Source organism: Pezoporus flaviventris, unplaced genomic scaffold (genome assembly GCF_033815535.1).
Source record: "Pezoporus flaviventris isolate CSIRO_AGI_PZ_B2104156 unplaced genomic scaffold, CSIRO_AGI_Pfla_v1 ptg000015l, whole genome shotgun sequence".
NCBI lineage: Eukaryota > Metazoa > Chordata > Aves > Psittaciformes > Psittacidae > Pezoporus > Pezoporus flaviventris.
Window position 1 is genome coordinate 11,000,858 of NW_026892563.1, and position 14,895 is coordinate 11,015,752.

General features: G+C 34.1%; 2 protein-coding genes across 13 annotated transcripts in view; one reads left to right on the forward strand and one right to left on the reverse strand.

Moving 5' to 3' along the window:
* CASK (calcium/calmodulin dependent serine protein kinase) overlaps positions 1–14,895 on the reverse strand; it is a 200,847-nt gene that overhangs the window by 83,238 nt on the left and 102,714 nt on the right. For 11 of the 12 annotated variants that reach the window (XM_061453412.1, XM_061453411.1, XM_061453409.1 and 8 more), the window contains one exon: positions 7,081–7,183. In XM_061453412.1, the coding sequence (XP_061309396.1) occupies positions 7,081–7,183 (103 nt within the window). Of the gene's footprint in view, positions 1–1,501; positions 1,633–7,080; positions 7,184–14,895 lie in introns of those variants that run through there. The other variant, XM_061453414.1, reaches the window with a different exon arrangement.
* Positions 8,730–12,203, forward strand: GPR34 (G protein-coupled receptor 34). The gene is made up of 2 exons (XM_061453399.1): positions 8,730–8,851; positions 10,574–12,203. The coding sequence occupies exon 2, from the start codon at positions 10,597–10,599 to the stop codon at positions 11,737–11,739; it is 1,143 nt and encodes a 380-aa protein (XP_061309383.1). The 5' UTR covers positions 8,730–8,851; positions 10,574–10,596; the 3' UTR covers positions 11,740–12,203.

The window sequence follows — 14,895 nt, forward strand, 5'->3', positions numbered from 1 at the left end:
AGAAACTGCTGCTATAAACTGGATGAAAAATGGATGCTACTTAATAGCATGCTGAAAGACCGGTACTACTAAACCTTAATACTCACTTTCAAATTTAAAATGAGAGCTCTATAAAAACAAATGAAATGAAAAAGAAAGCTAGGCTAACTTAATAAAATTCTGCCATTTACCACTGTTAGATTATAATTACTGAAAATAATTACAGACTGATTTGGTTTCGTAACCTTTTTAGTACAGGCTACAGGATCCTGATACTTTCGATAGGGGGGTGATGGTGGTGTGAAAAAGCAAACCCAGGACGAACAGAAACTTAACCGGTTGATACTGAACTGTCCATTTAAATAGGATAAGAAAATGTATATATGTGTGCATTAGAAACTTCAAAAGTCTAAAGCAGTTTCCGGGGCAGCTGTCATCCTCATGACAACAAGCCACTGGGTTCATCAAAAGGAGCAAATGCTGCTTTTGAGGTTTTTCTAAAAAACTGACTTGAGCAATGACTGCTGACCTGCACTTCTGGGTCACACTTAGCTCAGCAAAATGAACGGCGTGCACATCTGCACGTACATTGATAGGGATTTTTCCTGTGTTGCAACCACAGGAACTGTAAGGTGACCATCAGCAGCAGGATAAACAGAACCTGTAGACATCAAAGTTTTCGAAAATCATGGATACTCACTGCTCTTTAGAGCAAGTATCACTTCTGCTGAAAATTATCTAGTACAAAATTTGCCTCCTAAACTCATGCAGTGTAAAATTTTAAAATTGTTCCAAACAGTTCAGTTGTTTAAAATATTTTAGAAGCTTTTGAATTTTCTTTGGTGTTCTGGGAGAAGCTCTGCATCCTTTTGGAAGCAGTGTGGGAAAGAATAGTAAGCAAAGGCATTTTTCTCTCTTTAGTAGGTAACTTCTTCCTTCCAAAGGTCTTCTATTCTTCAGAATATAAGAACACTTATGGATACATTTGAATGACTGGCCATAAAAATTAACATTGTTTTATTTAAATAAATATTATATGCATAATATTATTTATGTAAATATTAATTATTAATCATCATATAAATAATACACACATGATTTTCAGTCGTATTTGTATGTGAGAAGAAATCATATGGAAGACTGGAATCTGTTTTTATGCTTCTAGGTTCTTCTTAACTTTTCTAGAGTAGCATTAATAGAAAATCATCACTATATGAAGACTCTGCAGTGGTATCCACTCGTTGTGATACTTGGATGCATCCAATTTATTGTAAGTAAATGCCTACGTCAAAGTATTTGCTGACCTAGGAAGCACTCAATGCCTGAATAGGTACAGACATTTGATATCATATTTCTAGAGGTAAGCTTTCTTATCAGCCAGTTTTGAAGCATGATGGCAGTCTGGAAAGTCATAAAATTGCTAATTTTACTGATTTTTCCTGTGAATAAACAGAGACCTTCAGTCTTCAGATGTAGTCAATCTGATATCATTTACAAGCACCAAAGATAAATGTTGACTTACCTTTGATAATTTAGTTTCTATGACTCTTTCCATATTATTCCAGACAATAGGGCTATGCTTTCCACAAGAAGAAGAGTATATACAGAGACCCAATCAGATTTTGTCATCCCTAAGGCAGGGGACTGATGACCAAGATATCACAAGGAGAGTCTTTCAACAGCAGTAGTATCTGAACGATGTATAAGGAAACAACTGGAACAAATAATTTTTAGGAAAAAAATGTGAGGTACTAATAAACATCACCATCTGACCTCTCATAATAGTGTAATAAGAAATATGTTCATAAATTAAGGAGTTTCTAAAAGAGTGGGATGTCCAGAATAATGTGGAAGGAATTGAAGAATCACACACAACAGATCAGCTAGGTCAATACTTCATGCTTTTAATTCCTTTCCACATTACTCCAGACAATAGAGATGTTTAAGGCAGGTGTACAGAGAAGATGAATAGGTTAAAAATAAATTAAGAAAAGAAAAAAAGAGAGGGGAAAAAAAAATAGGCAATTCAGTTTCAGCACAGAAGACTGCCTGAAGAAAATGTAGAAAATGTATTTTAAAAGATGCATCAGCAGACAACTGGATAACCAGATATTAGCGTCCAGAAAATGAGCAAACAGACAAATTATAATAACTGATTCAATGGCATTTTCAGCTATAAAACTGTGATGGAGGAAGTAAACCTAAATTGACTTTTAAACACATTAGCCTCTTGTAAGTGCTCTCAAATTGACCCAGATGTGAAGTGGAATTTCTGAGAGACAGTAAACCACAGTTGTATGTTTTGTTGTTTTAAAGTCTACCAGAGGTAAAAATTCGAAGACTCTCAAATTTTTTATTTTTCAGGAAAAAAAAAGGAAAAGTGAAATAGTGCACTTGCTTTGCCAAAGAAAGAAATGCTACCATTTAATAGAAAGAAGAATACTAGTGTAGGACATCAGTTTATAAACATTTACTTCTTGGAAAACAAAATAAAGATCTGCTGTATCATTCAGATGATGATGAAAAGGAAAAGTCTATGCTGTGTACAAACACAACGATTCAAAACTATGTTATTTAAACCAAGAAGATCCAGTTTGGTGAAACACTAGAACAGGTTGCCCAGAGAGGTGGTAGATGCCCCATCCCTGGAAGCATTCAAGGTCAGGTTGGATGGGGCTCTGAATATCCTGATGTAGTTGAAGATGTCCCTGATCATTGCCGTGGGGTTGGACTAGATGACTTTCAAAGGTCCCTTCCAACCCAAACTATTCTGTGATCACTTTTACATTGATGGAAAGAAAATATATTAAAAAAAGGAACTTAAAAGATCCTTCCCCAATTCCACAGTTTTACTTGAACAGAAATTTATGGTAATGCTTTCTTTTACTAATTTTTTTAGTAAGTCTAAAAGGCTAGTGGATGAAGAACCAAGAACACTTGATATTTATGTGCTGTACTTCTATTAAGAACATACAAGATGTTTGCCAGTAAGCTGATGATGGTTGTGATAGGATACCTGAAGATACTATGGGATTCTGAAGCACCTTAGGGGGACTAGCTAATAATACATACAAATCAATGCTGGACTGGATTAGCATCATACCTGTGACATTTTGCTGCTAAAGGTAAAAAGTGAAAAGGAATCAGCTATCCATATATAAGACTTGACAGTACAGAACCTCATACAGTTATTTTTACTAGAGGAAAACAGGAGAAAGTAAGTAGATTAAGTGGAAGAAATAAGAACTTGTGGACTGAATAGCTTTTGTTCCTTCAGACTTTTATACCATAAACTAGATAAAACCCCCAAGGTTTAGCATCTGAGATATTTGATATCTGATAAATCTGATGTCACATTTATTTGAGAAAATATTGAGACTATTCATACTACATTCTGAAAGAAAATCGTTTAAGGAAGAAGACAGAGATAGTAGTGTGAGATTGCTATATTAAATCACTGACTTCCCAGAGGTTCCACTACTCCAGCTGCATAACCATGCAAACATGGACAGTTTCCTATCTACATCCTGTTCCACAATAAAGTTCACTTACAAATTATGATGCTCTGTAACTACTGAACATACTGCCAGAATTCCATCTTAAAGTACCTACTTCGATGCTTCAAATGAATACACTTAGGAAAACTTTCTCCTTCTGATATAAGAACTGCAAGAAGAGACCTTGATATTGGTAGCTCATGAAAACAGTTTTCTGTAACTTGGAAGATGACACATGCTTTTTATTCATTGCATTGCAGCTTATGGACAAACACAGTGGAACTGGAAGTATTCCCTTACATTTTCCATTTTGATCTTACAAAAAATTAGTTATGGCTATGTCCCCTTTTCTGGTACTTAATAATAATTAAATTATCTTGAACTCGACTGGGTTGGTAGCTGATAAAACACAGTCATATTCCTAAAATCTACTCCACAGACATTTAATGACATCAGGTATGACATCAGAGCTTGCTACCATAAGCTCCCTTACATGTCTCTCAAATAATCCTCTATCTGCTCAAAAGACTACTGCAGTTATAATCCTTCTAAACAAAACAAGTCTATCTTTGACTTACATCAAAAAATTGGGACTGGTGTACTTTCAATTCCCGAGGCTTAAACTTAATTACAAAAATACCCTTTCTCACAAAAATCAGTTTACATACACTGGAAAAATAAGAAGTCTTTTAAGTTAAAAAAGTTCTGTAGTCCCAAAGAAGGCAAAAGCTGGACCCTAGAAGGTAGGCTTTGAAGACATTGAGGGAGAAAATTCCCTTTTATTTGTGTTGTCCTGGGGCTACACACTATCTGTGTTTACCAAGCACAGCTATACCAGTGTAAAAAGGAAAGCAAAATGGCACAAACACATGAAAGCAAGAAAACGTTTCTAGAACACTGGTAACCCCTGAATATTTTAGATATAGCAACTCCTATTTTAGGAGGAAAAGAGAGAGTTATCATCACAGATATTGAAGAGCTTTTGCATAATGGCTGGGGGTTTAGATAAGGGAAGAGTCCTGTCAGTTGAACTTTACTACAGTTACATTACTTTCAGTGTTGACGTGCTTTTTCTAAAGGAAAGCTGTTCTTTTTTGGTTTAAATAAGAAATTACTCCAAGCAACATAAAGAAAGATAAAAGGTTTCTGCTCTTCAACATCAGGGTCATTTACATAGCGATTTACACTAGTAATTAGTCTATTCTGCTAGGGTACTGCAGTAATACACATTACCTAGATACAGAAAGATTAATAAGTATTCCACTTTCTGTAAGTATAAGGCAGTGTGTTTTCAGTGTTATAAAAATTTTAAGGTGTACTTAGCACTGAAATGACTTAGAAGCACAGGGGCTTTTAGGCCAGTAAAAGAATCTTAGTGCCGTAATAGGTTTTATCTAATAGAGATTTTCCTTTTTTGATGTGCTAAACACCAAATACAGGAATTGCCATGCTGAAAGGGAAATAATTGACTATGTTAAGGTGAATTAATGTTCTTTACTAAAAATTAGGAAAAGCATGCGAAAGTGAATGGATTGGGTTTTATACTGCTCAAACCTATCTATACAGAGAGCTTCTATTTAATTTAGGAGACAACTGAAAAATAGGTACTGCCTGTAATTTATTGTTATTATCAGCATTGCCAAACAAAACTTAACCATAGGGCACATAGATAACTTAAAAAAATATGTAAACATTTTTTTACAAAGAATTTATAGCCCAGTTCAAACAGACAGCATTGTTAACTTTCACATAACACCTATGGAGTGACACTGTAAAGCTGAAGAAATAAAATCTTGCAAGTGAATCATAGAAGTGCTGTAGACGGGACTATGCTTCAGGTAGGGAAGGGAAAAGAATTGCCAGATAACTGATGTAGTTTGTTGTATAAGGATTTAAATGGAAGATGGGCAGAAAGAGATATGGAGTCAGTTAAGGAGAAATCTTGAAACAAGTAGTAGCATTGTGACCTTCCATGGTATATAAATGAAGTGGAATTACTCTGTGTATCCCTGAATGCGAGAGGAACCTGAAACTGAAAGTAGCAAGTACTAGAAAAAGGGCTGCAAATTGGAAGTGACAGTTGAGAAAGAGTTAAAAAAAAAAAAAAGGAATGAAGGTAGACTGATATGGCAGAAGTTGAGATGGATGAGGCAAAAGATACAGAGAATTATTATAATGATGATGCTTAAGAAAGAAGCTTCTAGAAGTACTGTAAACAGAACAGAAGGAATGAAAACATTTTCACAAAAAAAAGGAAAGACTAGACCAGCACTGACAACTGCATGGAGGTTGAGCACATGAACGATGTGTGGATCACGGAACAGTGAACAGTAACAGAAAAGGAAGGATATGAGAAATCTGGGGAAAAGCGCAGGATTTTTTTTCAAGTTGAACTTGAGGTTTCTTAAGAGACAGTTAGTAGTCTGAAAGAAAGTACACTATCTCTAACTATCTTCAGAAGAGCAGCTCAAACAGAAGAAATGGATAAGGTTGCTCAGTGAGAATATGAAGAAGAAAAGTGGGAGAATCATAAATAAGTGTAGGAACTCTCATGAAAAAAAGCAGTGGCTGAGGTACTGAAAATTTGAGAAACACAGGAAAAGTAAAGAAGGGAGTGACCTTTCCATTAAGGAAACAGTAGCTTAACTGAATGGGTATTCTCTTTGAAAAGATGTATCTAGGTCTCAGTTAATAAGATACTTGGATATTTCAAGGGTATTAGTAACATCAGGAAGGGAATGGAAGCTGTTGTCATGCTTATGGTGGATTTGCTTTTTAATTTAAAAAGCATAGAAAAGCCAAGTTGATGCAGACCTTTAAGTAAATAGATTGAGAAATCTGAGTTTCTGAAGAAACATGGTACTGAGAGGAGGTTACTTGTTTTGAAGAAAAAATAATAAAACTAACAAAATCTTTTGCTCTGGTCTCCTACTCTGGCAATGAAAGCACCAGAAAATTGATTGGGTCTTCATCTCTGTAGGCTGACAAAAGCATAACCCTATTGTCTGGAACAATATGGAAGGCAGCTAGAGGAAATAAAATCCACAGAAAACAAAACACAGTCAAAAAATATACATATGCATCAAGATATTGATGTTTTATGCAATAATTACAATGAAATATTAAAACATAGAAAAGAGTCACGTGAAAACTAGTAAGATTTTGCTATTCAACAGCATAGTGTTCTGACAGAAATTGCCTAAGAAACATTGGGGAGCGTTGACAATGCTTTAGTAAATCCTTAATTGCCTTCACATACATTTCAGTCCTGATAGCATTTTTATTTGATTGTTTTGTCAAGCATGGAAGAATTACGCCAAAGATCGTATTAAGGTGGAAAATTCTTTGTTCTTTTCAATTCTGCTTTGATCAAATCAGTGTAAGCTCCTACTGAGTAACATTTAGAGGGATTTAATAGTCAGTATATGTATGCACTACGTTAGACATTACACGCAATTTAGCTTAACTGTGTGCATTTCTAATGTTAGCAAGTCTTTAGTGAAAGATTATTTTTGAGTTCTTGTTTTGCAGGCCAGTCTGTGTGAGAATAACAGAACTCTGCAATAAAACATGCATAATGTAACTTCAAAGGAAAACTTCTTACCTCCAGCAACTAGCCCGGACTCTCCTAACTGAATTGCTACCCCGAAGCCACCAAGCTTCACTGGGGCTGAATTCTCTTTTGAGGCAAGCAGTACACAGTGTGGCTGAAAAGACAAAAACCCAGAAAAATTATCTAAAATTGGCATTTTAGAACTTGATTTCATAAATTTGCAGACAGAAGCTAGTTTTTATTTATTTATTTATTTCAGTATTTCTTAATTTCCGGTAACTTTTTCCCCTGGCATGGTCTCATCTTTCTTCACTGGCTTGCCTTTCAATTGTCCCAGGCACAGCAATATTCTTTCAGGACTTACCAGGATTCACAAGGAACACGAAGTGAAATCATAATAAAATGGAGGTAAAAATTAACACTTGTAATTTCTTTTTACTTTTCATCCTTAAGCTTTTAAGGGGTCGAGTGGGGGGGGTTGGGAAGGGGAATTGTTTAGGCTTCTAAACTGATTCCAGGCACAGCCATCTTTGATTTTCCACTGTCTTTCCGCTAGTGAGGTGTAACATATAAAAATGGAATAATATTACACAGCAACTTGGATGGATACTGAGTGCTGTAGGATGAAGCAACATATAGTTCGAACACAGTTTAATATATAATACACATAGCGAAACTACTGCGTTTGTTACAGAATGACTTCCTGCCTCATTTTGCAGTCAATCATTATTTAAAAGGGAGAATGTCAAATGTGTATACTGCTTCTTGAGAATACATTACTGCTTAAATTACAAACCTTGCACCTCAAAATAGTGCAAAAGAGCTACAACAAGCTCAATCTGACTACTTAAAATCATTATCTGCTTTCACCTGTTTTCCTCTAAAAAGCTTCAGTTATACAAGGCAATCACCTTCAAGTAAGAAGGTATAGAGCCTGTTTACAAGTATAACTGAAATGTGCAGAATCCCATAAAAGCTTCATTCCTAAACAGATGATATAGTAATAAAATTAACATGGAAATTATCATTTCAAATACTAAGGGAGAATACTAAGTCAAGACAATGTTCTTGAGATGATCATTAAATTTAGGCTACCATATATCAGGATTTCTAGAATCCATTTCTAAATTTGCAATTTATAAATGTAACTTTCAATGCCTTTCACCCTATTTAAAATAATATTACCAGATGGTATTATCTCAGCACACTGTATCCCCCTTCTGCCTTGTTGAAATTCTTAAGCCACACCACTTAGGGCACTTTCACAATCTCTCATCACTGCCATTCTGAGTGGAAAAAAGATCAACCTCAAACTTCTAACCCCAGGCAAGAAGGTAGATGGAACAACTACACCAATATAAGCAAAATGTACCATTTTACTGTGGTGATTTATCTTTAATCAACTTCCATGACAATATTAAAAAGATGAGAGAATGCACCAACATAACTGTCACCCAAAAAGGAAGCCACTGACACTGCTCACCAGAAACAAAGTTTCTGAGAAAAAAATAAAATAAAAAAATCCAAATCTCCAACTCAAGAGAAATTTTATTATAGAATGTCTCCCAGCAAACCCCAAATTAACAGCAAAACTGATCTTTTCAATAAACTGAGTTTTGCTAGTTAAAACACATTTAAAAAAAACCCAGTTGCAACACTAGTTAAACTTCCCCTTGTTGCTAATTGTACTATGTCAGCTGATTCTTATCACTTTCATAGAGAAGCTGGTGATTTAGCTTTCTAATAAGAGGACTTGCATGTTACTCCTCCCTGTCTTCACTAGGGGTTTTGAAAATCAGCAGAAGTTCTTAATATATAAATGGTAAGTGTCTTCTTTTATACTTTACCCATATTAAACCAGATTTCTATTAAAATGTCATTTAACTGCAAAAGTACTATTGACCTTCAAACTTTTTCTTAAATACACCTAGGGTTAAGCATGCCTGTTTGCTTCCAGGTGACAAAACTTATGATAGTGAAAAGTTATATTTCTAATGCATGTGCAATGTAATAGATTTTTCACTCTCATTGACCTAAAACTTCTCAATACTTTGCAAGTTACGATATCAATCATTTTTACAGAAAAGGATCATAACAAGAAATTCTAGCAGTAGATAGGTTTCAAGATGTATTTGAAAGCATCACATTTTTTTAATGAAACTTTCAAAATTACATCTTGCCTGGACAATATGAAAACAGGAATATTTTTTAAACTGCTAGCATATTGTACAAATTTAATACATTTGTGAGGTCAACCTACATAGCACATTTAAAATATTTTAGTCTGTCCTCTCAATCATGCAGATTCTGTATGTGCATTAATTCTTACTGAGATTTTTATCTAAAGTGCTGCCATTTTCACTGCTGGAGCCATGTCACACATTTAAATGTAAATTAGCATTTTTTAGACATAGCATGCAAATGAAAAGCTATTTTAACACCAATTCTATAGTTTTTGTGGGATTAGAAGAAAAAAGCTTGCTACTTAAAAACGAAAAAATTCAAAGCAAACTTATTTATGAAACCTTTTATCACTATGAAATACAAACTGAGGACAAAGTATCATTACTAATCAGTCAACCATCTCTCTAAACAGCTAGTTCTGATCCTGCTGTCTTAACCACACACTTTTTTGCTTTTCCTTCTTTGGTCAAAACTGATTTTAACTTCTACATTGTACCTTCCTGGTCAAAAGTAAGCTTAGTGAAATTTAAAACTTTGAAATTAAAACAAAGGAAACAACGAAAACTTTGAAATTAAAAGAAAGGAAACAACGAAAAACAAGGAAAATGTGAAAACAGTGTTACTGCATTAATGTGACTTCCAGCTAATATTAGTTTCTTTGCATAATATTCATTTGTGAACAGGTAAGGAAAAAATACTAAAATTTACATGAAGATATAAAGTATTGAAAACAAGCTCATAGTGTTACTTCTAACAGATTACATAGCTGAAAAAATATTAATTTACAATTGCTTTTCTAATTGAAAACTGGTGACTTGTATGGGAGAGATCCTGGGCACTTATTTAAAATTAATACTGATGAGTTTAGAATTGTTTTGATATATTTCTAAGTACTTTGTATCAACACTGAGAATACTTCACTTAGTTATGCTTACCCATTCTTGCATCTTAATTAAAAAGTTTTCTGTGTTAGAAAGACAAATCCTAACATCTAAACTTAAAATTATTTGTACTTACAGAAAAAACAAACAAACAAAAAAGTATAAAGTTTGCAGAAAACCATAATAGTTGATTTTGAAAACAATAACAGTTATAAAGATATGAGTATTCTATACCATCTGTTCTTGTGTACTTTTTGTGAACTAAAACAGGGAACTGGTTATTCTAGACTTACACTGTATCGTGATACCTATCTGAAAGTCCTTCTACTCAGCTACAATGATACTTCGGTGCATTTACTTGTTTTGGCAATTTCCTTTAATGTTTATATCACATAAGACTGTATGCAATAAAGCAAACAAACACATGAAAATGATCCAGTGGTGATTAATTCTTACAATTTCTCTTTGCACTCCTACAGAACAGCTAAAAAAATCCTCACAAATGATGGGTGCAGCTTCAGCTGATTTACTGACCATTATTCCATACAAGGAGGACTTTTGGAGTAACCTACCTAACCTGGCCATAAATGCCTCAGAAATTCAAAACAATGCCACTTGTTCCTTAGATGACAACTCACTGTCACTTGCTTTGATAGTTTTTTACTCTATTATTTTTGTCGTTGGACTGGTTGGAAATATTATAGCCCTGTTTTCTTTCCTGTGCATTCATCAGAAAAGGAATTCTATCCAAGTTTACTTGCTAAATGTAGCCATTGCAGACCTTCTGCTGATCTTCTGTCTTCCCTTCCGAATACTCTACCATGTTACCAAAAACACTTGGCTGTTTGGACTGATTTTATGCAAGATTGTAGGAACTCTATTTTATATGAACATGTACATTAGCATAGTACTGTTGGGACTAATCAGTCTAGATCGTTATGTAAAAATAAATAAGTCTGTGAAGCGCCCTAAAATGCTAACTACTAGACGAAGTATACATATCTGTTGTACAGTGTGGGCAATCGCACTAACAGGATTTACAATAGTAGTTGCACCATCTTTCTTTAAGAGTGAGAACAGCAATTCTACCATGTGCTTTCATTACCGAAATAAACACAATGCAAAGACAGAAGCAATTTTAAATTATGTTATTGTAATCATTTTTTGGATAGTTTTTTTCCTTTTGATACTTTCGTACGTTAAAATTGCTAAGAACCTCCTGAAAATTTCGAGGAAAAGAGCAAATTTTCCCAATGCTGGAAAATACACCCAGACAGCAAGGAACTCCTTCATTGTGCTCATTATTTTCACCATCTGTTTTGTTCCTTACCACATATTCCGGTTTGTCTACATTACATCACAGTTACAAAATCCATCTTGTCATTGGAAGGAAATCATTCACAAATGCAACGAGGTGATGCTCATATTCTCATCTTTTAACAGCTGCTTAGACCCAGTTATGTATTTCCTAATGTCCAGAAGTGTCCGTAAGACTGTATTCCAACTTATCTGCAGAAGACTTCATGGAGATTCAGGCCTAGCACTGGAAAGTACTTCAGAAATAAAACTTGGACAATATACACAAGAGCGATTTTCTACTACCACTCCCCACTCAAGTTCTTTAAAGAAGAAATCTCTGATTTGATTGTTTAAAGGAATGGATAATAACTTTTCTCTGTTGCTTCAGGATTTGTATCAATTCATCATCACATCAATTTAAGATTACCAAATGCTATACTGTACAGCTACTAATCCTGCCTCTTTCTTCCTGGTAAAATAAAAGAGAAGTCTTACTTCTGTTTGTGAAAATAAGAAGTTGCTTTTCAGAAGTACTTCACTCTTGTTTATCCAAGAAAACAAAATAGGAAGTTCTCAGACATCTTCTGTTGGACTAAACTAGAACACTAACTCTTTAAGGAAATTTCCATGAAGTGGATTGAACACGTATAAGGAATCTTGTATATAGACATTAATATAACAAACTTCTGTATGTAAATAATGAATTTTGTAAAAAATAATGTGTCCTATTCAAAAGAGCTATATAAATCATTACAGATTTTATGTACTTCTCTGTTTTAATAGGTTTCAAATACATCAGCGTTTTAACTACATTTATAGAAGTATTTTTTCCAAGAAAATATTTGACAGCTCAGTAACACATATGGTTTGAAAATGAGGAAGAATATAACTGACATTAATTCAGTTATAATTACAGAAGATACACTTAATTTTATTAAATAGCAAGCATTTTATCCCAAGAACAACTTAAAGGCTAGAAAGGTGAACCAATTAAACACTAAGTGTTAAGCTCCATAAAATAAGGATTTATTATCCTGAACACATACAAGCAGTGTTGCTCAAGTAAGCTGATGTAAAGAAGTCAGTTTTAATATTACTACCAGTAACTTCTCTGACGGATCATGTCACTTTTTATGCCAAACCTCTGACAAAATTTGTGGATTTTTACTAATTCTGTACAATATTCTGGTTTTACAAAAGTTACTCATAAAACTCACACTGAGCAAAGTAAACGTAACGCTTCTGCTATATAAACTTGGCTTAATTTTTATGTGATTTTACTTCATTCAGTTTTGGTGAAATTGGGTATAAACATGTGAAACGAATTACAATGACCAGCCAGTGGGTTTTTTTTGTTGTTTTTTTAAACAAAAAAAGGGTAGGATTTCTTAATGTTCAAGAGAGAGATGCCTATGAGCATGTACTTTTTATATAAGTACAATGGTAACTGTTTTTTTTTTGGCAAGTAAAATATTTGTACGATGATTTCTAATTGATTCTCACAATAATTGCATTGTATTTTTTTCATGATCTTTATCATCATATCATCTTTTTTTGTGTATGCTGAAGAACTGTTTTGGCTCTGTGATTGTAAAGCGCATGTTCCTCATCCTTTGCAATTCTGCTATGCAGTATAGTAGTTCTACAGAGTTACATCAACTCTGGGAAATCTAGTGGAGGTTATAAACCATCATTTCACAAGATATATACATTATCTTGTCATTCTTTCCTTGCCTGTATTTTTTCTACTATAAGTAGTTGATTAATGACACTTATCACCAGGGTGGGAACATGGGAGAGGATGGACACAAACATCTCAGTGAAGCTTGAACAAAATTTGAATTCTAAAATTCTTTTGAAGGAAGTGTTCTGTTAAAACCAGAGCTTTCATTTATAAAAAATGCAATTCCTGAACACTACATGGTTGCAAAAATAGACTAAGAGCTCTTCAGAAGATCAACAGTACAGGGCTTCAATGAAACAAATGAGACTTTTAGAGCCAAAGGCAAATAGGAATATGTTCCACAGGACAAAAAAGAAGACCTTAGTATTCTGGGCATACTTTTGTAAAATATGTAATGCTTACTCGGTTACTATAATATTATTTTGGAAGCAACTAAATACATAAAAGGACAACAGGAAAATAGTCATGCAGTACAAGTTCAAGATTCTGGTCCATCATCTGAATAGTATTATGTGGGCTGTTTTATTTTTAATGATTTTAACAGTGTAATCTAGTTAGCGTGTTCTTATTTGTATTGATCAGATGTGTTCTGCATGACAGCTGTTCTCTACAGATTGTAGAGAAGGAGCACCAAGGAAGCTATACACAGTCTCAATGGACAAGGTTTCAGAAAAAAAAACCAAGGTTTTAGAAGAAATATTGAAAAGTTACACTTTCCCAGGACTACACAATAATGATATACACTAAACACTTCAATAGAGAATCATCTTTTGCTTAAATCAGCCTCTGTGTATAAGCAGCAAATATGACCCAAATTTTACAAAGACATTTCAGGAGCTAGGAGCTTGTATTAGGCAAATTCATAGCACCTATAAAGACAAATAAAATTAGGCAAGCTTCTATGTATAAGGTACCCTAGGCAAAAGCAAGTAGATTTGTTTGAGGGAAGCCACATCCTAGAAAAATCAGTAACAGAGTAGCTCTGTGGAAAAGCTGAGAAACACTGAGGTAAAGGTGATATGGTGTAACTGAACTTCAGCAAAGTCGTTTAATGAAGGCTCTAAAAAACGCTAAGATGTTAGATGTTAATTCTTGTTTTAGAAATGGTTAAAAATTGGAAAGAAAGCTTAGAAATACATAGTCATTTTTCTTCATTATATTCCCAGAGAACCTGCAAATAGATATGTTTACGAACACATTTAATACTATGATCTGGAATGAGTGAGAGTAAGGAGATGACAAAGTTTTCAAACAACACACAGTTATTCAGGGTGGTCAAGCCTAAAAAAATTTCAAGATATAACTCTCCTCAACAGCAATGAAAGAGCAAAGAGACTGTCAAAATTAGGAGGAAAAACCTGAGAAGTCATAATTGTGATAGTAATTTATATGACACAAATTCTATACAGATTACATTAAATAAATCAACTCTTCACCCCAGAAATGAAAATCTGAAAGGGAACACAATTGTGTAACAGCAGGTATGGCACAGAAGAGGGGAACTGGTATGACTGTACTATCTTTATCAGAGTATAACATTAATGGAGTAGCAGTTAGAACAAAAAAACGATCTTAAAAAGCAACCAGACGAGTGAAAATACTGATGAATTTCCACAGCTATGTAAATCACTGCTTCAAGACATTAAAAGTCATATATATCAACTGGCTTAGAAAGGGATCTGAAACCAGACAGCACTGTCATGTAGGAAACATCTTCCCTCTCTCCCCCAGTTTATTAAACTCTATCTCAAACTATGAATTTTCTTACTTTTACATTACCAACTCTCTCCCCAGCCCACTGTTATGGGAGTAAACAAG

Bases quoted from the DNA above. Each gene is read 5' to 3' on its own strand.
- GPR34 (XM_061453399.1), top strand. From the start codon at position 10,597: ATGATGGGTGCAGCTTCAGCTGATTTACTGACCATTATTCCATACAAG.